This window comes from Mus pahari, chromosome 22 (assembly GCF_900095145.1).
Source record: "Mus pahari chromosome 22, PAHARI_EIJ_v1.1, whole genome shotgun sequence".
NCBI classification, from domain to species: Eukaryota; Metazoa; Chordata; class Mammalia; order Rodentia; family Muridae; genus Mus; species Mus pahari.
In genome coordinates this window covers 46,781,198-46,807,741 of record NC_034611.1, presented here as the reverse complement: position 1 = coordinate 46,807,741, position 26,544 = coordinate 46,781,198, and the positions used below count along the sequence as shown (strand labels likewise).

The 26,544-nt window shown below is 43.3% G+C and overlaps 1 protein-coding gene across 5 annotated transcripts in view; it reads right to left on the bottom strand.

The window, feature by feature from the left end:
• Window positions 1–26,544, bottom strand: part of Nfx1 (nuclear transcription factor, X-box binding 1) — a 53,748-nt gene that overhangs the window by 6,415 nt on the left and 20,789 nt on the right. The window contains exons 8-19 of one of the 5 annotated variants that reach the window (XM_021222033.2): window positions 25,894–25,993; window positions 25,572–25,789; window positions 22,668–22,765; window positions 19,722–19,752; window positions 15,949–16,028; window positions 14,338–14,446; window positions 13,805–13,924; window positions 10,092–10,171; window positions 3,841–4,071; window positions 3,142–3,215; window positions 1,245–1,346; window positions 702–743 (exon numbers count right to left, since the gene is read on the bottom strand). In XM_021222033.2, coding sequence (XP_021077692.1) covers window positions 702–743; window positions 1,245–1,346; window positions 3,142–3,215; window positions 3,841–4,071; window positions 10,092–10,171; window positions 13,805–13,924; window positions 14,338–14,446; window positions 15,949–16,028; window positions 19,722–19,752; window positions 22,668–22,765; window positions 25,572–25,789; window positions 25,894–25,993 — 1,285 coding nt within the window. The other 4 variants (XM_021222035.2, XM_029533253.1, XM_029533254.1 and 1 more) reach the window with 4 other exon arrangements.

Below are 26,544 nucleotides of genomic sequence, written 5' to 3'. Positions count from 1 at the left end.
CGTGCCTGGCGGACAGTACAGGTGTGTCCCACCGTGCCTGGCGGACAGTACAGGTGTGTCCCACCGTGCCTGGCGGACAGTACAGGTGTGTCCCATCGTGCCTGGCGGACAGTACAGGTGTGTCCCCCCGTGCCTGGCTGTATTGTGTATGTGCAGACTAGAGTACTACTTTTGAGACAAAGTCTTTCTACATAGTCCTTCTGCCCTGGAATCCACTATATAGATCATACTGGCTGTACACTGGAGATCTTCGAGATGAGGTGTCTGTGACCGTGGGGCCTGCCGATGATCTGGCTACTGGCTTCCTTCTGTTTCCACCCCCCGCCACCCTGGCACCATGCCCAACTGTACTTGAGTGCTAGGGATCTGACTCTAGGCCTTTATGCTTCTGTGCAAATATTTATAGACGGAGCTATCTTCCTAGATCCTTATGTTATGTTACAATAAAAACACCCATTCAACACTTCTCACAGCCTCTTATCTCTGCTGGGAAGGAAGTGTGTGCCACATGAAGTTGACACCATGCCAAAACCACACTGTTCACGGTTCTGAACACACTGAAGCTACCGGACTGGCTTATCTCAGTCAACCCCGCTCTTAGGAGCACACTCCTCTGCTGACAGCAGTTAGGACCGTGGACAGAGGTGAGGGAAGAGGGCTGCCTCCTCCAGTTAGTTGCTGGAGCTCCTGAAAGCACTTACTTTCTCCTTTCCAGGGCAGCACACTCCTCATCACACTGCAGCCTGAGGAACAAATGAAACAGTGGTCAGGGCACAGGCTCCACAGCTCCTGCTTGTAAGACAATCTCAGACTGCGAGGACACAGTAGCTTAGGCGCAGTTAGGAGGGCATGTGTATCTCAGGCTTGCACACCCAGCCACCACTGTCTTCCCTACGAGCAGTTCAGAGATGGCTAAGTGGGTCCTCCACAAGGGAGATGGGTGGCCTCCCAGGTTATAGGGGGTCTAGCAGTCCTTGGTGGGTTCAGACTGTGCCCCACTTCAGTCCACTCTGGATCTCAGATCTCTGCCTCTTTCTCTGTCATGGACAGAAGTGAGGCCCCGAAAACCGACTTGGATCTTAGGTGAGTTCTGAGCAGGCCTCAGCGATCGTGGTGCACACGATCCCAACATCCACATTTACTGAATTCCCATTTTGTGTGAGACTGCCTTGGAGGGCTGAGATATATGAAATCCTGTAGAAACTACTGAACTGGAAGGCAGCAGTGTACACTTCCAGAATTACCTGGCTTGTTGGACTTCCTTCTTGGTAATGAACTTGCTGATCTCCACCGAGTCTCCAAGCTGCATGTCCATTATTTTAGAGGCCATAGAAATAGCAGCTATTCTGAAATTTAAAAAAAAAAAAAAAAAAAAAAAAAAAAAAAAAAAAAAAAGAGGCATTTCAGGACAACAGGACCCCCTGTGCTAGGGATACGGACACTTCCTCAGAGCCCACTAACCACAAGATAGCGTGTGTGACCTCGGAAGCTCTATTATTAATGTTTACCGTAGTACTACTTGGAAGCTTATGATCTATGTCCTAAGCAGCTGCACATGAAGAGTTAACAAGGCTTTCCATCTCCAGAGCATCTAGGCCAATGCCTAGCTCTATTCAAACAGACAACCAGTGGTGAACACCTTTGATCCTAGCTCTTGGGAGGCAGAGGTTGGTAGACCTCAGTGAGTTTGAAGCCAGCCTGGTCCACGCAGTGAGTTCTGGCAAGCCACAATTACAAAGTAAAACCTTGTCTCCAAAACCAAAAACAATGAGCAAAAGCAACCAACAGCCAATCAGACATCGGTGCACACCTGTAGTCCTATAGCCACAGCACGCCTTCACATCTAGTTAGAGACATATGTAGCCAGACGTTCACAGTTCACCTCTATACTCAGATCTTTGTACAACCACATGGCTGTCCAGGCTTTGGGGGGCTAAAAGAATATCTACCAGAACAGTCAGAAAGCACACGCTGTGACGAGACACAGTGCCTTACTGTGCCTCCAACAAGAAAAGGTAAAATAGTAAAGCAGTTACCTAACTTCAAGACAGCTTCCATCCTATCTCACAGGGAAATTAGATGAAAAGGGGAAAGAGTGGGGAAGGAGGGAAGCAAAGTATGTCTTTTACAAATTAAAGGGAAGAAAAGGCACTTAAATATTTTTAATTTTCTTACTGTGTATGCATGATGTATGTATGTGTTGGTGGGGCCTGCATGTCATGATGACAGGTAGCAGTCAGAGGACAACTTAGTGGGACTGTTCTCCTTTCCCTCCAGGAGTGACACTCTGGTTATCAAGTCTGTATGAGCTTTTACCTGCTGAGCCATCTCACCAAGCCATAAAGGTACCGTAAAGCACGTCAAACGCATTAGAGTAACCTCTTCTGTGTGTGTGCACGAGTGTGCATGCCATGTGCTTGTGTGGGAGTGGAGGAGGCCACAGGGGGCATTGGACTCTTTGAAGCTCCAGTGTTGTCAGATCAGGAGCTGCCTGGAATCCGGACTCAGGCTCTTAGAAGAGTAATGAGTGCTCTTAATCGCTATGCCACCTCTCCGGCCCTAGATGTAAAACTCTACTTTAAAATCTTCTTTAAAAAATATTTATATATTTTATTTATATGAATACACCATCACTGTCCTCAGACACCCCAGAAGAGGGCATCAGATCCCATTGCAGATGGTTGTGAGCCACCATGTGGTTGCTGGGAATTGAACTCAGGACCTCAGGAAGAGCAGTCAGTGCTCCTAACTGCTGAGCCATCTCTCCAGCCCCTTTAAAATCTTTCTAAGGGACTGGCAGGATGGTTCAACAGGTGAAACTGCTTGCAGTCAAGCCTGATAATCTCATTCTGATCCCACATAGAGAGAGAAAGCCAACTCCCTCAAATGTCCTTTTACTTTCACACATGCGCTGTGGCACATGTGTATGTACACACATGTACACGAACATGCACGTACACACACAGGCAATACTCCCCAGACAACCCAAAAGTAACAAGAAACCCACCAACCTCCTCGGGCTGGAACTAGAGCTTGGTGGCAGCGCACTCATTTGCTTAGCATGTCTCCAGCACTAGAGAGGCGGCACCCGAACCCCTATTCCACCGAGCCACCCATTCTGAGCATCTCTGCAGCACTAACCTTTGATAAGTCCCTGATGCTTCAGAGCAAATCATCATCTCCTTCCTTCTTCCACATTCGCACTGTAACTCCACCTGAAACATTAGTTAGCGTGGAGTGACTCTTCCCACAGGAGACCCGCATGCGAGCCAGGCAGGCTTCACTTTTACAGCCCGTCCCAGATCCAGCCACGGCTAAGAGCCGCTGGATCGGCTTCTCCAGACTGAAGCTGCTAACCACCATACATGCAAACTGAGGGCATAGCAATGGGCACGTTGGGAGGCGCATGTCCTGGTCATAAGGTTCCTTTCTGGAAACTACTTCTCTTCTTACTCCTCGTTGACAGGGCAAATCTAGATCGAAGCTTGTACCACCGAATCCAGTGTACATATCTGACGCAGGTCCAACCAAGGCCTAGCTGACTCAAGATGATTCGTCTCATCTCTGCAGGGTGGCCTTCTGTGATTCCTCAGACCAATCTTACCTTCCAAGAGGGTTAACTATGACACCATGGTCTTAATGACCTGAGCCATCGCTTAGCTACTGTTTGATTGTAAGGGACCACGTATTTGTTCTCGTTCACTAGGCTCAGCACCGGTACCTCACACCGTATCATGCACAGACAGTATGATTTCTCTTGATGACTTGCAGTTCCCAGAATGCATATATGGTGGCCGCTGAAGTCAATTCTGGACTCACTAGCCATGGGTTAACACTTACCTTGGCTTTACAAGCGGTCACAGGGCAGGGTAAACTGGGGTGGCAGGGTGCCATACATGGGTGGCCACAGTCAGCTCTGGGTGTGGTACAGGGCTGCTTGCAGGCCTCATCCACAAGACATTCTCCTTTGTGACAGAGTCTTTGACATTTGTGCATCCCACAGGGTAGCATGGCACTGCAGGGTAATCCGCAAGAGATGTCAACCAGGTGACAGGGGATGTTGCTTCGTAACTAGGAGAGACAGAAGTAGCCAGATTCTCATCTTTGTGTGGGTTCTGGGTGAGTTTTCACTTAGAATGCATTCTTTTACTTTCTTTTTTTTTTTTTTTTTCCAGCATCAAGACTGAACTGGGAGCCTCAGGAAGGCATTCTAGGTAAATACTGTAGCATTGAGTTATGTTCCTAGACCTTAGACTCTTTAGAAAAGAGCTGTATGTTGTTTTGATATGAATTTAGTATGTGCATCATGGTATCTATGAAGAGGTCAAAGAACAGTTTGGTGGAGTTGGTTCTCTGGCTTCCATCATGTGAGCCCAGGGACTAAACTCAGGCCACCATCAGGCTTAGTGGCAGGTTCCTTTACCTGCTGCTGTTTAGGAATTTTTGAAACAGTATCTCCAATAGTCAAGGCCAGCCTCAAGCAATTCAATCATGGGTGGCCCTGGAGTCCTGATTTTAGGGTTCTATGCATATGCATGACATTGTGCATGGCTGTTTTCTTTTTGGGGGGGGGGGCAGGGTTTCTCTGTGTAGCTTTGACTATCCTGGAAGTCACTCTGTAGACCAAACTGGCCTCCAACTCTGAGATCTGCCTGCCTCTGTCTCCCGAGTGTTGGGATTAAGAGCATGCACCACTACCACCTGGCAACAGTTAGACTTTAAAGTCCAAATGTCCAAGTGGTCAGGAAAGGAAGACAAATGGAACTCTGCTTAAATATAAAGCTGTGGCAGCAACCATGTGTGAGCCAACAAGCTTCCTCAGCTGGGTAAGATGGGCCCAGGTAACTAGGGAATACTTTTACAACACTGTAAGCATGACGGTGTACACGTCTACTGCCCTAGCACTCAGGTGAGGTAGGATGAATGAACTCTGACAGGCTAGGAGGATGAGACGTATCATCAGCCAGTCTGATAGGGTTCCGAGTTGGAAAACTAACGTATGGGGATACCCTTGGCACTGCTGCAGGGCTGTATTATGTGATTAAATCTTCAACTATTTCATCACATCTCTAAGCTGATGGCCTTATAACTTCAGGTAACACTGTCATAAAGAAGCGGCGAGGACTGGCAAATTGGCTCAGTGGGTGAAAGCGTGTGTTGCCAAGCCCAGTGAACTGAACTCAATCCCTAGGACCCATCAGGAGAGAACCAACTCCTCTGAGCTGTCATGCTATCTCCACACAAAACTGTGACACACACCTTCTCCCAACACACACACACACACACACACACACACACACACACACACACACTTAAAAAATGAAGAGGAAACAGGAACTCCCAACTCATTTTATTTCTTGAGAAATTACCTGCTTCTAGGTCTCCCATGGCTGGAGAACACATTGGAAATTTATTACTATGGGATCAAAGATGACTTTTTTTTTGGAAAGAGGCTCTCGCAGTACAGGCTGGCTTTGAACTTGTGGTCCTCCTGCTTACACTTCCCCAAGGGCTGGGATTACAGGTGTAAGCTACTGTGCTCAGCTTCAGGGATATTTTTATATATTCACTCAAATTCAAGAGCCCTTGAAATGTAGAGATAATTTTTAAGTAACACATGACTTGACATGGGATAACCCAGGCTGGTCTCAAACTCTCAATCTTCCTCTCAGCCTGTCTAAGGCTGAGATTATAAGCACAGGCTAGTGTCCAGCTGCCATGACACCTGACTTCCAGATGTCGAGCACACATGCTCCCAGTGGCTTTGGACTTAAGAGGTACCTTCTGCTTATGCTGTGCACTGGCCTCCCACACTTCACGCCTCATTAGATCTTAAGTGTCCTGTAGAGTTACTTGCTCTACAATGCCTTCTTGGGCAAGATCTGTCTCCCTAGGACTCCTCAGTCCTCAAATTATTCTTACAATTGTCTGTTTCTAACAACACACTCATTCCTGAACAATTGATCCATAAAGGCAGGGGTATGACCACACATCTATACTTTTACCTGGTCTAGATTGGGTACTCGATTATTATTCATTGAGTAAAGATAATAAATGAGTATTTCCTGGTAGATAAACTAACAGAAAGTAAGATTCGCAATCTGGATAGGGTGGCACATACCAGTACCAAGACACAGAGGCAAGAGAAACATGATGTTCAAGATGTTTGACTATATGGCAAGTTCGAGGCCAATATAAAATCCTACCTTAAAGCAAGAAGGCAAACACACACACACACACACACACACACACACACACACACACACACACACACACACTTTATAGAGACTTAAGAGCTATCACAGGAGGCTAGACAGTGCAGCTCATGCCTTTAATTCCAGAACTTGGGAGGCAGAGGCAGGAGGATCTCTGAGTTCATGGCTAGCCAGGGTACACAGTAAAACTGTCTCAAAAATCAAAAAGAACTACCACAGGAAATAAGTACAGAAAAAAGTTCATTAAAGATAAAAGAATAATGAAAACACGTTACAGATGTCAAGAGTCATGTTATGAAGTAACAAGAGCAGGTTAGAAAACATATCATCTTGGAGAAGGAGAAGCATGTATCACATATCCCTAGTTACACAGCACTTTTGTTTCACTGGGCTGGGTACATACATCAGTCACAGGACCCTTGCCATTTCTGTTGCTGTGATAAAACAGCCTGACAAGAGGAAACATAGAGGAGGAAAGGGTTTATTTGGCTTACAATTCCAGGGTACAGTTCATTATTGCATTAAGTCAAGGCAGGGACTCAAGCAGCTAGTCATATCACATCCACAGTCAAGGGAGGAGAGAAATGAATACATGCATGTTGTTTGCTTGCTGCTCAGCTTGATTTTTCCATTCATACAGTTTGGGATTTTCTGCCTAGGGAATGGTACCTCTCATAGTGGGTGGTGTCTTCCCACATTAATTAACAATCAAGACAATCTCCCATAGACATACCGATAGAGATCTAAGCAATTCCTCACTAAGACTCTCTGGGTGATTCTAGGTTGTCAAGTTGACAGTTAAACCAGCACAATTCATCCCATGTCAACTTAGCACACAAACATATCACTTTGTGCAATAACTTTCCATTTCTTATCCCCAAATCTCATGGTAATATCTTAATATAAAATATAGTCCAACTCCAAAAAAGCCCCCCAAAGTCTTCAAAAATTCCAACACTTCAAAAGTCCAAAGTCTCTTTAAAAGTCCAAAGTTTCTTAATTGTGAGCTCCTGCAAAATAAAAAACAAGTTACATACTTAAACATTCTTATTCCAAAAGGGAAGAACTAGGGCATAAAAGCAGCTATGCTAAAGCAAAACCAAAATCCTGTAGTTCAATGTCCAACACGTGGAACTCAATCATATTATCTTCCAGGCTCCAGAGGGCTTAGGCAGCCTCACTTCTTCAACTCGCATCCACAGGACACAGAGCTTCTTTCTTAGGCTGGATCGATGCCACACCAGCAGCTCTCAGCACTTCTGGCATCTCCAATACTGTGGGGTGTCTCTCCATTGCTACTGAGGCTTCACTTTCACCAATGGCTTCTCCACGACTCTCTGTAGGGACTTGGACCCTGCCATACAGTGTCTGCCTTCAGCTGGTTTCCATGATCTTTTTGTGCCTTCAAAACCAGTATCATGTGGTAGGTAATTCTTACAATGTCAAGTTCTGCTGCAGGCTTGAGATGTGGCCTGACCCTGGACAACAGCTCGGTTAGCTGCTTTGTGCGGACCCCAAGGACATACTTTCTATTGTCTCTAGGAGGCACAGAAGGTTCTGCCTCCGTAGTGCTGATCTCTTATCAATCATGGCTTTTCTTCAGCACAGTCTGATCAGGATACACAGAGTATTAGCCAAAATACTAAATATAAGGCCTAATTCCTGATAAAGTTCTTGTTTCCCCTGGAAACTTCAAGAATCAGCCCTCAAAGGGCACATATTTCTTCTGTGCTTCCACTAGAATGGCCCATTTAGCTCTGCAAAAAGCATTTACTGGGCTTTTCAGCCCAGTTCCAAAGTCTTCCACATTCCTCCTCCAAAAACATGTTCAGATTTATCACAGCCACAACCCCACTCCTCAGTGCTGACCTCCGTTCTAGCCTCATTTATGTGTTATTTAGGTATATTGCTGAGACAGATACCCAAAGACACCCAAAGAAAAAGGTCTCAGAGGTAGGAAATGGTTTTTGTTTGGCTTACAATTCCAAGTTAAATCCATTATGGCAGGAAGTTAGAGAGGAGCTCAACAGCTAACCAAAGCTAAGAGCAAAGAGATGCTGCTTGTTCCATTTCTTGCTTACTTGCTGCTCAGCTTGATTTCTCCACTCTTACACACTGAGGAAAGGTTTTCTCACATCTATTAAGTGTCAGTTCTCCATCCACAAAGCTACAGGCCAACCTGGTGTAAGTAATTTCTCATTAAAACTCTTCTCTCGTAAGGGGGAAAAAATATGTATATATGTATATGTATATATATATATATATATATATATATATATATATATATACACATATATATGTGTATGTATGTATGTTGTGTCAGTTGTGTTATTTAAAACTAACCAGTATACTAAACATGTGCAAAGCCCTTGGTTTAATCCCCAGCAAAAAGTATTTTTTGTTAGAACAGTATTTTCTCAACTATCTGTAATAAATATGCATTAAAAAAAACGCTTGTGGGCTGGAGAGACGGTTGAGTGGTTAAGAGTGTTTAAGACTGCTTTTCTAGAGGTCCTGAGCAATTCCTAGCAACCACATGGTGGCTCAAAGCCATCTTTAAAGGGATCTGACGCCCTCTTCTGGTGTGTCTGAAGACAGCAACAGTGTGCTCATATAAATAAATAAGTAAGTAAGTAAATAAATAAAATAAATGATGCTTGTGTGTAATGTACATGTGCCATGCTCCTGTCGCAGTCAGAGGACAGTCGCTGGGTCTACCACATGATCCAGGGACTGAACTTAGGCTGCCAGGCTTGGCACACACCTTTACCCACTGAACCATCTGGCGGGCTCCTAAATATACACTGGTCTCTAAACTTTTATTTAATTATTTGCATAAGTGTTTTGCCTGCATGTATATATACATGGCTTATGCCTTTTCAGGGCAGAAGAACGTATAGATTTCTGTGAACTGGAATGAGAAATGGTTTTGAGTTGCCATGTGGATGCTGGGAACTCTTCCTGTGGAAGGAGCAGCAAGTGCTTCTAACAGATGAGCCATCTCTCCAGCCCTTACACAGTATTTAAAATATATAAGAATTTCACACACGTGTACACGTATGTGGAGGTCAGAGAACAACTTGTGGAGTTGGCTCTCCCCTTTCACCAACTGGGCTCTGGGGAGCACACCCAGTTCATCAGGCTTGGCAGCAAGTGCCCTTACCCACTAAGCCGTCTTGCTGGCTCAAATATGCCCTTAAAAACTCTGTGTTGGGGGCTGGGACATGGCTCAGCAGTACAGAGATGATACTGCTCTCTCTTCCAGAAGACCCAGGTCTCCTTCAGCATGAGCTCTCATGGCCATCAGCTGTGTTTCTGGGTCGCAATCAGATTAAGATCCTACAGGGTTAGAGATGGCTCAGCAGTTCAGAAGCACACCAGCTCTTCTTCTAGAGGACCCAGGCTTAAACTCCCAGCATCCACATGGCAGCTCAGAACCCCATCTGTGACGCCAGTACCAGGGAATCTGATGTCCTCTTCTAGGCTCCATGGGCACCAGGCACACAGATATATGTGCAAGGAAAACACTCATACACATAAATAAATTTCAAATTTTTATTTTACTTTATTATTACTGTGTGTGTGCATGCAAGTGTGCTATGGCATCTATGTGAAGTCAACTCTGGAGTCAATATTTTACTTCCGTCTTTTATACAGGTCGTCAGTTCTGTAAGGGAAGTTTCTTAACCTGCTGACTCACTGTTAGCTCTTGGTAACTTTTATTGTATGCAAATTTTAATATAAAATGAAAAAGGTGCTCTCAGAAAGCACTGCTTCCTGGATGATATTTATTTTGAGAACTAAGACTAACAATGTTTAAGCAATTAAATTATACATTTCTGAGTGGAACAAAGAACACTCAGAGAGGAAACTTACCTCATGCTTGCCCATGCACCACTTCTGAGTTAGGAAAGTACAAGGGGGACACTTCTCCTCACTATGACAAGAATGATATACTGCAAAAACAGAAACACAGCTTTAGGAATAATTTCTAAGTAAGGTCACAAACACTACAAACATGTTATAAATGGCATCAGACTTTCAAATTCCAGACTTAGGACTTTCTCTAAATGGTCACGACAAGGAAGTTAAACCTATTTTGCTTTATATTCGAGTACTGAAAAATGAACATTTGGGGCAAGGAAGATGGCTTGGCAGTTAAAGTCCGCTGCTCTGGTTCCAGAGGCATGCAAATCCTAGAAACAGAGCCGCCTCCCTCTCAGCCCCAGGAGAGCCATTTTGGTCTGTGCTTGACTTTTAGCTTTCTTTTCGACTGCACTGATAAGCCATGTCCTAACATCTATCAACTATTCTATGTGAGATGCTTTTACAGTGGGCTGCACACATAGCTCAACACTTACAAGCACCGGCTGCTCCTCCAGAGGATGCAGGTTCAATTCTTAGCACCCATATGGTAGCTCAAAACCATCTGTAAGTTCAGTTTCGGGGAATCTGACACCCCTTTCTGGCCTTGAGTCACCCAGCATACCGGGTGCACACACATACATGAAGGCAAACTACCCATCCGTAGAAACCCTGTTTAGAAAATGATTTAAATGCTGCCACTGATTACTTTCCTTGCCATCGGTGTGAGTTAAGTATCCCATCCTCAGCTTCCAATATCCCTCATGTCTTCCTCCAGAGCACAAGGCTTGCCTCCTTGTTTCCTGGCCCATCTACACTCACAGGTTTTGAACAAGAGAACCTCATAATGGGAATTTTTTTAAACCTATGAAGTTCCCCCTGCCTGACACCATGCTGGATATTAAGACACACACAGACAGACAGACAGGACAACGTCAAGACAAAATTCTTCCTAAGGATACTACGCAGGAGGATTTGGACATCACCTATAATCCTGCATGTGGTAGAAAGAGGGGCTGGCTGGAACTGGCCTCAGGACAATTCATGCTGGTGTGACTACCAAGAAAGGAACTTAAAAACCATGTTGGGAAGATCATTCTAAGTTTCCCAAGAAAGGGCTTTCACTTCAAGACAAATTTGCTTAGTTCTATTTTACTTTATTAACTTAAAAGACTGAGAGCAAGTCCTCAAATCACATGGCTAGACTTAGTGTGGGATTCCTTCTCCAGTGCCTTGAGTTATTTCACAGGGCTTGGTAAATGAAACAATGCACCTGTTGTGTATGGGTTTCCTCTGAGATTGACTAGGTCAGCATCCCCCTCCCTTCCAGGGTAAACAATAGAAAGCAGAGTCACTTTCAGACTAGCCAACCTGCAAAGACCCTGACACAAGCCCAGGGACCTGGAGGAGGAGGAGGGGCACCAGGAAAGGGCACTCTCCAATCTGCTGAGCTGCCTGTAGGCTGTGAGGTGTGTTTTAGGCTCTCAGCTTTGGGAGCTGTGAACTGTGAAGGTGGATTATGCTGATCCAGGTGTTACTAAGTCTTTTCTGTTCCTCTAAGTAATTCCTCACCCATTTTTGCAAATAACACCAATAAAAGTCACTGATGAACCAAGCTGGATTTTGGTGGTATCTGTACTTTGATCTGTTGTGGGTCCCCTATCTGGGGGAGTAGATGTATGTTTTGTGTCTCCTCAGGAAAAGTCCTGTCACGCAGCAGCATCCAATATGATCCAAGACAACAGTTAGTAACTACACTGGGTACAGGGAAAAATGTAGTGTGATTTCAAATGGCTTTTGGCCTGGTACCTGTGCAATTATCAGAGAAAAACTAAAAACAAATATCCAATAACATAATATGGACTAGAAAAATGGTGGTTTATTCAGTAACAACCTGTGGGTTGTTGCCTCTTTTTGGGGGAAGTAGATGGAGGTGGGTACTGAATAATCCTTTCACAGGGAGTTGCATGAGACCATTGGAAAACAGATATTTACATTACAATTCATAACAAAATTACAGTAATGAAATAGCAATGAGAATAATTTCATGGCTAGGGGTCACCCCAACACAAGGAATTGTAGTAAAGGGTTTCAGCATTAGGAAGGTTAGGAACCACTGATGTAACAGGTCACTCTACTGTTATTTTAAAAATCAATGTTGGGGGTGGGAGAGATAGCTCGGCAGTTAAGACTAGAGGACCCCAGTGTGATTCTACATAGCACCTTACAAATATCTGTAACTCCAGTTCCAGAAGATCCAATTCCCTCTTCTTTAGTTGACACTGTATGCAACTGTTGTATAGACAGATAAACATGGAGGCAAAACACCCATACAACACATTAAAAATAAAATGTGTGTGGGTGGGCAGGATGGCTTATTGGATGAAGATGCTTGTCACCAAATCCAACAACCTGAGATTGATCCTTAGGACCTAAATAGTAGAGAGAGCCAATTCTTGTAGGTTGTCCCCTGACCTCTATGTGTGCTATGGCATACAAATAAAATCTAAAATAATTATCTAAGTGAGTGAATACAAATTGGTACTACATTGTTAAGATATGCTGCTGTATGCTTGTAACCCCAGCACCCAAAACACAGAGGCAGAAGGAACAAGAATTTGAGGCCAGCCTAATAAGCAAGCTGGAGATCAGGCTAGCTATAAACCAAGACTGTCTCAACCCCTCAGAAAACACCCCAATAAACATACTCAAACACATGTAAAGGTAATAACAACAAAAAAAAGCAAGTTTAAAATCATTACATTCAATAAAACCTCATTTTTAGAAAAAATGGAATATACATATAACACACACAAAAACACACACTTATAATTAAAAATAAAATGAACCTTTAAAAAAGTACCATAATAAATGATATAACACCAATCATTTGGCTTACATTTTTGTATAATTTAATTTAAATTATACAGAGATCCCACAGTGGCAGGTTAATAATTTAATATGGCTTCTCTAAACAAAAACCAAGTTCAATATTTTTTCTTTTTTCACCCCCTCAATAATTTTTTGTTATTATTATTTACCTACTTGTTCTTTCACACTGAGAGTGTGTGTGTGTATGTGCGCACGCACGTGTGATTGCGCATGCATATGAGAGCGTATGTGGCATGCATGTGTGTGGAGGGCAGAGGACAACTCTCAGGTATTGGTTCTTTCTTTCCACCACAAGAGACCAGGAAATCAAACTCAGGCCATCCCCTTTACCTGCTGGCTTTAACTAGGTTACCTTTAATTCTATAAAAACAATGTTCAGTTTTGAAATATGCATCAAAAGTAGAGGCAACAAAGAAACAGAAGTCTGTGAAAGACAAGAAAGACAAGAGTAGGGTTTCTTCCAAACTGTTGGATGTGCTTGACAACTACAATAGTAAAGAATTAGGAGGAGGAACAACGACATGAACTAACCAGCACCCCAGAGCTGTGTCTCTAGCTGCATATGTAGCAAAGGATGGCCTAGTCAGCCATCAGTGGGAGTGGGTGGGCAGGGGAGCAGGGCTGGGGGAGGGTATAGGGGACTTTCGGGATAGCATCTGAAATGTAAAGGAAGAAAATATCTAATTATAAGAGACGAACATTCTGTTGAGGAGGCACAGTGTGGCTTAGATCACGCATACCTACATGGACAGAACTCTGCAGTCACACAGCAACCTTGCGAATGACAGGCAGGGTATGAGGAGGCTGGGAGGTGACAACACGAAGTGACTCACCTGGATGGTCACATTCATGGATCCTGGCACAGGTTTGGGTACACTCAGGAGGCCTAGTCCCACAGGGAACTGGTGGGTAGATCACAGAGGCGCCACAGTGGCAGGTTAATTCATCAAAGCCTGAGGGAAAGGACGAAACAAAAGAAGCCTTTGTGAGTCTGTACATAGATGAACATGAATATAATAATATGCATAGATGTGTGATTTAATTGTTCTCCCACCTTCATCATGGTAATGCACTACTGTGTTTGGCTAAGAATAAAATGTCTCAACATGTTTGAAATATTAACACTTAGTTCAGTAACGCATATTAATCTAAGCAAACCGATTGCTCAAAGTTTCTAGGAAACTTTTGTTTTTTAGACAGGCTCTCTCTCTATACATAGCTCTGGCTACATGTAGTCCTGAAACTCATTATGTAGACCAGGCTAATCTCAAACCGACAAAGATCTGCCTGCCTCTGCCTCCACGTGCTGGGAATAAAGGTGCATGGGGCTGCCAGCAGCTCCAGAAGTCCAGAGGAAGGTACTCACTGGCTTGCCAGCAGGTCTGACAGTTCCCTCGATGACAAGGTTCTTCACACCGATGAAGGCCACAGCGGAGTTTCCTCCCACAAATCAAAGGACACTTGTGCTCCTTGTCCTAGAAGGAAAGAGCTCTATCTGTTAACACTATTATCTCCACTTTACAAACAAAACAAACACAAAGCTGTGCACACTGAAGAAGGGAAGATGGATGAGAAGGGCTTCAGAGCCATCAAGGAGAGGAGGGGAACCAGGGACGCTGAGACTGAGCAGAGCACTCCCTGGAGCTGGACACTGGGTGAGCCTCACTGTACAGCTCTAATCTTGTTTGAGTTTTCTGATAATCAGAGGAAGTCTAGGCTTCCAAACACCGACTTATCAACCTTGGTTCAAAACACAGTACCATCGCACTTCATTGTGTTAAGTAAAACTTTTTTTTCATTATGCATATAAGGGTGCACATGTGTGTGTGAACTCGTGTAGATTCCAGAGGCCAAACTCATACTATTTTCTGCCTCCTTTAGATAGGGTCTCTCATTAACCTGGAGTTCATCAACCAGGTTAGAATGGCTGGCAAGCAAGCTCTAAGGAGTCTCCTGTCTTTGTCGCCCCAGCACTAGGATTCAAACACATACCACCATGCACAACATTTAAAAAAATATTTTATGTACATTGATATTTGATCTACATGTATGTCACCTAGAACTGGAGTTAGACAGTTGTGAGCTGCCATATGGGTGCTGGGAATTGAATGTGGGTCCTCTGGGAGAACAGCCAGTGTTCCTAACCACTGAGCCACCTCTCTAGGCCCCATGCCCAGCAGGTCCTTATGCTTGTGAGGTAAGCACTGTACTATATCCCTAGCTGCAAAACAGAAAATGTAAAGGAAAACACTGTGCCAAGTGTCATGGCACACGCCTTTACTTGGTATCCGGTACTTGCGAGGCAGAGGCAGGCAGATCTGAGTTAAAGGCAAGTCTGCTCTACAAGGCAAGTTTTAGGTAGGTCAGCTTAGGCAACAGAAGGAGAATCTGCATTTAAAAAACAAACCAACAAACCCAGCAAACCCATTCTGGCCTCTGATCTGGCCCCATTTTGGGCACAAAACCCAAAGCTCAACCTGCTAAGCCCACACCAGTCTATGCTGGGGCATAAGTCACCCTGAAGGACCTTTCTTATCTGAAGTTGTCTTGGGAGCAGGAGAGATGGCTCAGTAGTTAGGGTCTTCACAGAGGACAGACTGGTTGCCAGGTGCCATGTCAGATGGCTCACAGCTGCCTGTGACTGCAGTGCCAGAGAAATCTCACCCTTCTAGCTTCTGCAGACACCTGCACGCACATGTACATGCCTCCACAATGACCAACAAGGCACATATCCACAAAATTAAACCTCAAACTTTCTCAGGACTAGTGCTGGAGGCCTTCTGTCTTCCTATATGTGAGCTGCCATCATGGAGAGCCTCAAAAGGCCATGTCTGCTCAATGTGTGTGCGTGCAGACTAGGAGAGCTCTCTGATGGCCGCTTAGGGCCCCTCCGGTTGATTTCTAAATCACATTCCAGAGGGCTGAGGCTCCCAAATGAATGGACTCAGATAACACCAACAAATGGTAAGTCACTTACCACACAGCAGATCTCGTTACATTTATGTCGCCCGCACAATCGTTTCTTGTTACACCGTTTGTCGCACATAAATGTAGCATCTATTACAGCCAATTAAAGAAAAAATAAACATGCAAAAGGTGTAAACATTCACTTAACACACATTTGAGTGAATACAGGCTGAAGAAATACAAACGTAATATAAATAGATTAATGATGAAAATGTGTTTAAAATATTACTTTTATCTGTGAAAACAAAGAACCAAAGCTGATTAATACATGATGTGGTAAAAGTGTAGAGAAAAGGTGTACCCATAATCTGTAGATGGAGTACATATACATCTAACAAAAATCAAATGGGCTCTGGAGAAGCACTCAGGCAGGTTGCCTATGCAGCCTGCTCAAGGCCCTGGCACCACACACAAAAACCAGACAGTATGTAGCGCTATGTTTTATATATACACTTTAGAAAGTAATTAGAGGATTAGGCTAGCTTAGTGTTACAGCACTGTTCTAGAATGTGTGAGGCCCTGGATTCAATCCCCGCTAAAAAGGAGAAGAGGGGGAAAAAAAAAAAAGTCAGGATACCTAAGGCACACACAACACAAACTCAGTAAAATAAAAAGCTTTTGTGTATGAAATTGAAGGACATCATAAAAAAATATCAACACCTCACAAAACAGAAACACATTTATAAATTACATACCTCATAAGCATCCAAGATCCAGATATATATTACAAATTGACAACAGAAAGAACAACCCAGCTTTTAAAAAGTACAAATGATTTAGAGATCCTTTCCCAAAAGACATACAAGTGGCCACAGAAATGAAAATCAAAACCGCATGCATTTAGTTGTGACGGCTACAGGTTGGTTTGGTTTTGCCACTACTATGGATCCCTCTTGGGCTACAACGTGCATAATCCCAGTGTGGCAGTGTATGCCTGTAATCCCGGGACTCAGAGGGTTTAGGCAAGGGGATCAGAAATTCAAGATGATTCTTAGATGCACAGAGAATTCTAGGTCAGCCCTGGATATGGGAAAAACCTTTCTCACAAAAGAACAACAAAAACATATTGGGTATTGCATTTTATACTTACAATCACAGCACTGAAATAAGAGGCCAAGACAAGAAGACCAGCACAAGTTTAAGGCCAGCCTGGACTACAGAGTGAGATCTTATCTCAAAAATAAGTAAAAGCAAAAAGTTTAAAATGCATTTAAATAAAAACTTGTTTAAAAACTGGAGGAAGAGGTGCATGCCTATAGTCCCAGCATTCTGCAGGTAGTTGCAAGTGCATCTTTGACTATATAGTGAGTCAGAGACCAGCTTAAGCATAGACACCCTGGCTCAAAAAAAAAAAAAAAAAAAAGAGTTAGAACATCTGAAAATGCAACAACAGACAGGAGAACACTGAGAAGCGAACAGTTAGGGTTTAATTGTCTGTGATCTTTTACAATCATCTATACTGGAAAAACCCCAATGTACTTTAAAAAAAAAAAAAAAAAAAAAAAAAATCATGTAAATTTTATAGGAGCATTATTCACAGTAGCCAAAAAGTAGAAATCCCCTAAATAGGTATCAGCTAATGAATGGATAAAGAATATTCAGTATATCAATAAAGTGAAGTATTTAGCCATAAGTGTCAAACTTCAAAAAAAATGATAAATGAAATAAACCAAGAAGATATACACTGTATAATAATACATATATACTAATCCACAGAGTCTGAATGTTGACAGTAGTTAGTTATACAGGAAGTCTGAGTGAGGGGTGAATGCTTGAGAAGCATGGGGGGTTCCTTTTGGGATAAAGAAGTTATTTTGGCATGCGGCAGAGTGATGTTCTGTAACATCGTAAGTGTACTGAATGTTGCCGAGCTGTATGTTCTAAACTGGCTAATTCCGTGTTGTGAGCTGCACTTCCAGCGTCTTCTGTGGTTACTTTCAGAACCACCCTCAACACTGCTCTCCTCCCAACCACAACACGAGTATGTTGTACATATTGTCATCTCAAACTTCTCCAGTTTTAGGGTGACTTAGATAAGACAAACTGTCAGGTATAGAGTGGGAGATCAGGATCAATGGCTAAGGAAGACCCTCACAGTCCTACCAGGCACCAAGGGGTCAGGCATCAAGAGCATAAAAATAAATGCAGGTTCTGAGGTCAAATCCCAGCAACCACACGGTGGCTCACAACCATCCAAAGTGGGAGTGTCTGCTGGTGTGTCTGAGAACAGCTACAGTGTACTTACATGTAATAAATAAATCTTTAAAATCAATCAATCAATCAATCGATCGATCCAGCCTCACCTGCACCCACAACTTATAAAATTTCCAAGGTATTGACAGATATGGTAATATATACCTGTAATCCTAGTGACTAGGCCAGGCTTTGTCTAAAAACAAACCCCCAAAGGAATAAATATATGTGTATGTCCTATATGTATGACTGGTGCCTATGGAAGTCAGAAGAGCAGGGTATGAGATTCCCTGGAATTGGCGTTACAGATGGTTGTGAGTTCCTCTGTGGGAGCTGGGAACCAAACCCAGGTCGTCTAAGAGCAGCCAGTACTGCTGAGCAATCTCAGAGCCCTTGCCATTTATTTATTTATTTTTATCCATTCATTCATTCATTCATTCATTCATTCATTCACTCATTCATTCATTTAAGCTTTGTGCTTGTGTTTGTGAACACATGCACAGGTGAGTACATCAGATGTCCTCTACTACCCTGCCTACTATTCCTTTGTGGTAAGGTCTTCCCTGAACATGGCTCCAGTTTTCCTAGCCAGGCTGGAAAGGTAGAACATGTAGCTGCTTGGAGCTGGGAGCACATCACGTACACAATGCCCGGCTTATTATCTCAACTCTTGTTCTCATGACTGCAGGCTGAGTCATCTGTAAGAGAGCCTCCTTTAAAAAATGACTTTGTGTCTGATACAATATGTATGGTGAAGGTCACAGAACAGCTTCTGGGAGTCTTTCTTCACCTGTTTAGGCAGGTATTTTGTAGTATCTGTAGCTTTAAGAGACTCAAGACTGAGCTGACCCTTGAGTGTCTTGTCTCTACTTCCCATCTTGCAGTAGGAATGGTGGAATTATACCACATCTGGCTCAAGTGGGTTCTAGGATTGAACTCGGCATCAGGCTTGTACAGCTTTTACCAGCTGAGATATTTCAGCCTCATATCTATTTCAAAATAGGTGACAATATAGGCGTATAATGCAGGTGGGCCTGAAACTGCTGTTAGAGGCTGAGACAAGGCTTCAGATCCTCAACTGTCCTGCCTCCATTTCCAGAATTCTGGAACTGTGGGCACGTACTACCACACCTGAGTACAACTTATTTTTAATATGTATTTCAAAGTAAGCTGAGTGTATTTAGCTCAATTTTTAAGAAGATAAATCTACTAACTAGAATTCAATGGATGATTTTTTTCTCCTTTAACCACAAAAATTATAAATGTAATGGACAAGCCGGGTGGTGGTGGCGCACGCCTTTAATCCCAGCACATGGGAGGCAGAGGCAGGCAGATTTCTGAGTTCGAGGCCAGCCTGGTCTACAGAGTGAGTTCCAGGACAGCCAGGGCTATACAGAGAAACCCTGTCTCGAAAAAACAAAAAAATAAATAAATAAATAAATAAATAAATAAATAAATAAATAAATGTGATGGACAAATCTTAAATGTTTCTTCACTGAATTTTGACAAACATGTAACTCAGTATTTTATAAATACACAGGGCATTGTCTTCATTCCAGAAAGTTCCCTTGTGTCCCCTTACAGTCATACCTTCACTTTTAAGACTGGTACACGGAAGCTCCTATAGAAAAAGAAAAGAAACAGTAGCTACTTTAGGAGTAATTAAAATGAGCCCTGCAGAAGAACACAGACTATAACATGGTTATTCACCGGCTCCAGCCCGGAGCTGCCCCAATTATGTCAGTGTGCTTCAATCACAAGATCCTACGTTCCCTGACTTTTCAGGCAATGAAATTCCAACAATCTTTGTGCTCTGGTCTTGAAACCCAAAGCAGATTAGGAATTATAAAGTCTGAAAAGAAAGGGGTGTCTAAAGGTATGGAAACATGATTTCCTGACCAGGGCACAGACAGATGCAAGAGTGGATATTGAAGATGAGCATGCTACACGCCTGTAAAGCCTGCACGGGGGCGCAGGACCAGGACAATGAATTCACGTCAGGCAACACAGAGAGACTAGGTCTCAAAAAAGTAACTCATTGAAAACATGAAAGATTAACTTTTAAAAATTGAAAATAGGTAATAATTTGCCGTCATTTAATCTAAGGGAAAGCATGTGCCCTGAAAATACCACAAGCTAAGAAAATAAGCAGGCCTTTGGGCCTTGGAGCTCTATTACAATGGCTTCAACCCTGAGAGGAGCCCCAAAGGCCTACCACATGCCATTTGCTTAGGCGAGATCAGGCGGGAAATATGTGGTAAGGATGATGCGTGGGGAACCGAATCAGTCACGAGGTAGCAGGAGCCTGGCTGCGGGAAGCTGCACTGGGCTCACTTTGTAAAAATGGCTCTAATTTACAAACTTGCCAACTGCAAATAGATGTGAAGTGGTATAAGAAAGTAAAGATTTTTAGCTGGGTATGATGCATATAATCTCAGCACTCCAGAGCTGAGGCAGGTTTTGAATTCAAGGCTGGCCTGGGCAGTACTGTGAGGTATAGTGTGGGTTACAGACTGAGACCCTATCTCAAAAGATCAAAATACAAATCAATAAGAAGAAAAAAAGAAAGAAAGAAAGAAAACAACACTTGTTCAAATTTGCTTTCATCCCACTAAAAGCAGCATTTTGTGAAACACCCATGTAGCCAGACATGGTGGCACACGTCTTTAGTCCCAGCACCCGGGAGGTAGAGATAGGCAAGCCTGTGGTACAACAAGGCCAGCCTGGTCTACAGAGAGTTCTAAGAGAGCCAGGCCACACAGAGAAACCCTGTCTTGAAAAACAAAACAAAGAAAGAAAAATCCATGTGGCTAAGTGATATCAATTTTCTGAAGAGCTTTTTTTTTGTTTTGTTTTGTTTTTTTTGAGACAGGGTTTCTCTGTATAGCCTGGTTGTCCTGGAACTCACTCTGTAGACCAGGCTGGCCTCGAACTCAGAAATCTGCCTGCCTCTGCCTCCCAAGTGCTGGGATTAAAGGCATGCACCACCACTGTCGAGCATGAAGACAATTTTTAACTTGTCAAAAGGGTTTACTCATACCAACTAGAAAGAGTTGCATAAGTTCAATTTACAAAGCTTTTGAAGAATACACTCACTGCATGGGTTGTGAGCGTGAGGACAGCATGAATGGAAGCAAGAAAGCAGAGATGTGGCTGCTGGAGAGAAATGCAAGCACACAGCAGTTGCCTATATAGCTTGTTTCTCACCCTACTTGCAACTCTTGTTCAAAAGTCCCTAAGAGCAGCACCCTGTGGCCCTTACAAAATTGGTGATCATTAAGTGGTAACATCTCAAAGCCCTGGCTTTTCTGGGGGTTCTGAAGACTGAACTCAAGCCTTATACGATAAGCACATGTTTTATCACTAAGCTACACCATCAACTCCTTCAGTCATTACTCTGGCATTTACAAAGTAAGAAGTGATGCTACAGTCACATACACTGTGGCTTTTAGTACAAATACCCCATAAGCTTTACACAATGGCCATCATAGCAATCATTATACTATGTTTCCTTTTTTCTTTTATTTTGAAACTTATCCATTACACTAATTACATCCTCAAAATAATCTGGGAATCAGTTGTTGTTCAGACCTTAACTACTTTAACAAAAAGAATCAACTGTTAAGGTCTGTTTTCATCCTAGCCTGTGTTCTTTAGAGCAAGTCCTGACATGAACTGAAATGACTTCCTGGTAGAACAACAGGACAGATCATTACTTAGAAGGCTCCACGTCATGCCTCTTTTGGTTAGAAACAGAAATAGGCACTAAAGCCCAACTCCAGAGCGACAGCCAGATGCCCAATCACTATCTAGGGCTGAAATTAGAATCTGAATCCTGGCCTTTGTACTTGGCTCTCAAGAGGTACTGTTTAGTTGAGTAACACTGTTAGTCTATGGCTTGTGTCAACAGGGTAGTCTTCAGCACATGACATAGAAGCAGGCTGGCCACACTGGACAGTTTTAGGCTTGAGGCTTTGGTCACACAGTAGCTACCAAAGTCCGGAGAGACTGAGACTGGCCTTGTAGCTAGTCCACCATACCAGGATGACAACACAGTTCTAGACACACAGGTTTTTGTGAGCCTTCCTGGCTGGACTATTCTCCATATATTATCACACACAGACCCTAAGAAGGTCGTAGAGGAAGGACAAATGGAGCATCACATTTGCTTTTTCTTGGCTCTTTCCTACATGTCTTTTCTATTGACTAATTCTAAACTGTGTCCTTTCCTGCAATCACAACTGTGACAGTGTTCAGTGAATTCGGTCTACCAAATTATCACGTTGTGAGCTGTCCTGGGGCCACTGGCTTTCAGCTCAGATGAGGGATAAGTGGCCATGTTGGCCATGTTAGTAGTTGTCTAAACTCTCAATTGAGGAGTTTTGTAGGCTGTTTCTTTCTTCACATCTGTACTTGGGGTGAGCGACCCTCCAGACGCTCCACTGGGGGAATTCAGTGAGTCATATACTGGAGTAAAGCTCGATTATTCTGGTTCCTCCGCTCTCACAATCACCATGCTAAACAGTTTTACCTTACCTTTGTTCTGAAGGAGCATCTGCAGGAAATGACTGATGTGCGAGAGCACGGCCCACAGTCTCCTTCATGGCAGAGCTTTTCACAGGTGTGGATGAAATCTGCAATAAAAAGGAACAGAGCGGGGAGTGACAACTGCACTGACTGATCCTGGTATTTCCAAATTCACTACCAACACTGTGTCTTCGTCCTCAGCTTCTCTCCACCCAGCAGGCTGGGAACTAGCATGTTGCCTGCTGATGGAAATCATAGACTTCCCCACCTTTGCTTTAGGTCCCACGTCTTTACATTACATTCAGATCTCCCTAAAATTTAATTGTGGATGATTTGATGAAATGCTCTAGACTCTGAAAGTTATCTGGGGATCGCAGACAATTCTGAAGCCACAACCCATAATTCCATCATTTGGGGCTGCTCTCTACATAGCCACGAACAGCCTGCATTCACCTGATAGAGAACTAGATTTAGGGCAAATACTTTTTTGTTTCCCTTTCTTGAGACAGGGTATTATTATGTAGCCCAGGGTGGCCTCAAAGTCATAATCCTCCTGCCTCTTGGCCTGTGTGCTGGAATTACATGTATGTACCACCATCCCAGGCCCAGGCCAAGTCATCTTTCAGAGGCTCATGGAAGGACAACCATAGTTGTTTTCATGTTTGCAGCACTGAGAACCAAGCGCAGGGAACTGTGCATGCTAAGCAACTGCTCTACTGAGGAGTTATACTGCCAGTCCACATCAGTGTCGCTCTTATTTAGTTTATATTTATCCTACCTATCAAGCCAGGTACACACACACCTTTAATCCCAGCACTCAGGGAAGCAGAAGCAGGCAGATCTCTGAGTTTGAAGCTAGCTGGTCTAGAGAGTGAGCTCTAGGATAGTCAGAACTACATAGTGAGATCCTGTCACAAGCCAAGTCAATTAATTTATACTTATTGTGTGTGATATGCACACATGCTAGTTGTATGTAATAGACCTAGTTGGCCTTGAACTCACAAAAACCCTGCCTGCCTGTGCTTCCTGAGTGTTGGAAATAAAGGTGTGTGCCACCATTTATTCTGTTTGTGTGTATGCATGCAGTGTCTGAGGACAGCTTGTAGGAGTGAGTCAGTTCTCTCCTTTAACTCAGTGGGTCCCCAGGACTGAACACAAGTTATCAGGTTTGGCAGTAGCACTTTTAAACACTGAGCTATCTCAGTATTATCAATATGTTTTTAAAATCAATTGGAAAGAAAAAAACTTCACTTTTGGAGACATGGTGTCAATGTAGTCCAGGCTGGCCCGAAAAATACTAAGTAGTTAGGATAACTATGAACTGCAAAATTCTCTGCCTCTGCTTTGTGGAGTGTGCCACTCCCGTGGACTGTGCAGAGCTGAGGATGGAACCGGTAGCTTCACTCATGCTAGGTAAGCATCTACTAACTGAGCTACAACCTCAGCCCAGCGAGTAACTGCAAAGCTAAGCCTGTGCGTGCTTCAAAGACCAAGTCACACTCAAACCTTCAGTGACCGAGTAAACAGGCGGTACATGTCTGTAACCCTGCCATCGAGAGGCTAAGGCAAGGGGACAGGCTGACAGAGGCCAGCCTGACCTACATACAAGATCCTGTCTCAAAAAGAAAAACAGTATGACGGCCTTAAAACAAACAAAACTCACGATATCATTTTATATCTAATTTCAATGAAATTTTCTATATACAAATAACCAGAAGCCATAAAAGAGGAAGAAGCAAGGCATCACTAGAGATCGGAAGGCAGCAGCACTAAAAATATTAACAAGAATAAGTAAGAAGAGCCAAATTACCTTAACAAACAACAAAAAGCCTCAGAAAACCTGTAATACAATCCTAACTGTGTGTGCGCGCGCACACACACACACACACACACACACACACACACACAGCTGCAGAGCAGATAGCTTGAGAAACCTCAGTGGGCCCCATACCATCACTTTAGTCAGGGTAACAGGTCCACAAGAAAGATCAATCAACAATGCAAAAGAAATCATCTCCCGTTACAAGTCTTTAAAAGGTAACATGATCGGGGTATGGTAGCTCATATCTGTCATCCCAGCCCTGGAAAGGCTGCCAGTTTTACCAGGGCTGCTTAGTTAGAGCCTGCTCGAAGGAAAAGTTTAGAAAAGTATTTCCCCAGACAGAACGATGGTTAGAGGCGTCACCTCCAGCTATGGAGGGGCTTAGCTCTAGAAGGCATTCTTTGAATACTTAACTGGCTGAACACTTAAAACTTTAGTTCTTTTTTTGTTTGTTTGTTTTTCGAGACAGGGTTTCTCTGTGTAGCCCTGGATGTCCTCGAACTCACTCTGTAGACCAGGCTGGCCTCGAACTCAGAAATCTGCCTGCCTCTGCCTCCCATGTGCTGGGATTAAAGGCGTGTGCCACTACGCCCGGCTAAAACTTCAGTTCTTAAATATCTCATCCAGGGTTGTTTTTGCATGTTCCTATTACAAAAAATGACATTTAAACACTCCTGGAATGCTAGATCAGTAAAAGTCTATATGGTGTTTGCACTAGACTAGGCAATAAAACTGGAGACATGATTTGGGAATTAGTATTTTCACAAGTGTAGTTTGAGTAAAAGAAAAAAAAGTACCTATCCAAATTTGATCATTCCATTTATAAGAACCTCTGCTCTTAGGCATTTAATATTACTTGGTGAAAACGTCATTACTCCTACACATTTACATTAAAAAAATCGTTTTCATTTTTATTTTACGCATATGAATGGTTTGCCTTCATGTATGTTTATTACAGACAGTTGTGAGCCACCATGTTGGTGTTTAAAATTGAACCTGGATCCTCTGAAAGAGCAGCCAGTGCTCTTAGTCACTGAGTTATCTCTTCATTTCCTACATACTTAAAAAATAAATTTAGGTCAACTAGTTACCTGAGGAACCACAGGACAAGGGTTTGCCACACACTTTTCCACAGGAAGGGACAGGATCCATGCATGTTTTCCGAGCATTACTTCCATGCTCCAGCAACTGGCTGAGCGGTGTTTGGCCACAAGGGCAGTATCGCACCAAATGGGGGAGCCGTGGGCAAGGCTGACAGGGCTGAGGGTGGCAAACCTGAGAACAGGTATGGCTCCCACACTTCAAGTCCCTATTAAGAAAAACAACAGACAATTAATTGCATAACTGTTACATAAAATGAAGCTTTATTCTAAAAGAAACTTTAATCTAAAAGCAAAAAAAGGAAACCCTTACTTGCCACATATCTTTAAACAGCTGAAGTCCCCAAATCCATCAGACTTTCCCACATCGGTTCCACACAACACATCTCGGGAGGTGCTGCCACAGTAGCACACTTGAGGACACAATTTAAAGGACAAATCAATAACCAATCCATGCTTTAAAAATGTCCCCAACAATCTATAAATGTTCATTAGTATAGACCAGTCATGATGCGGAAATGAATGTTGTTTATGCGGCAGCTCTCCCACCCATCTAAGAGCTTTACATGGAACTAAAGCAAGCTCTGCCCCTCTGCCAGTCCTAGTGCTGCTGCAGATTCCCTGTAAACAATGACCTCAAAAGCTAGAAGGACAGTATAGTAAACAGAGCCAAAAACAACTTTTGGCACACAGCAAGAGGAAAACCTCAAGTGACTGAAACATGATTTTTTTTACATTTTAAAAATAAACATTCCAGTGTTGGAGAGAGAGCACAATGGTTAAGAGAATTGGTTACCCTCAAAAGGATCTAGGTTTGATTCCTCAGCTCCCATGTGGTGGCTCACACCACTTGCAACTCTGGTTTCATGAACCCGATGTATCCTTGGCGTTCTTGGGCACAAAGGCATGTATGGTACACACACTGACACACCCACACATATGTAGGCAAATCATCCATACACAT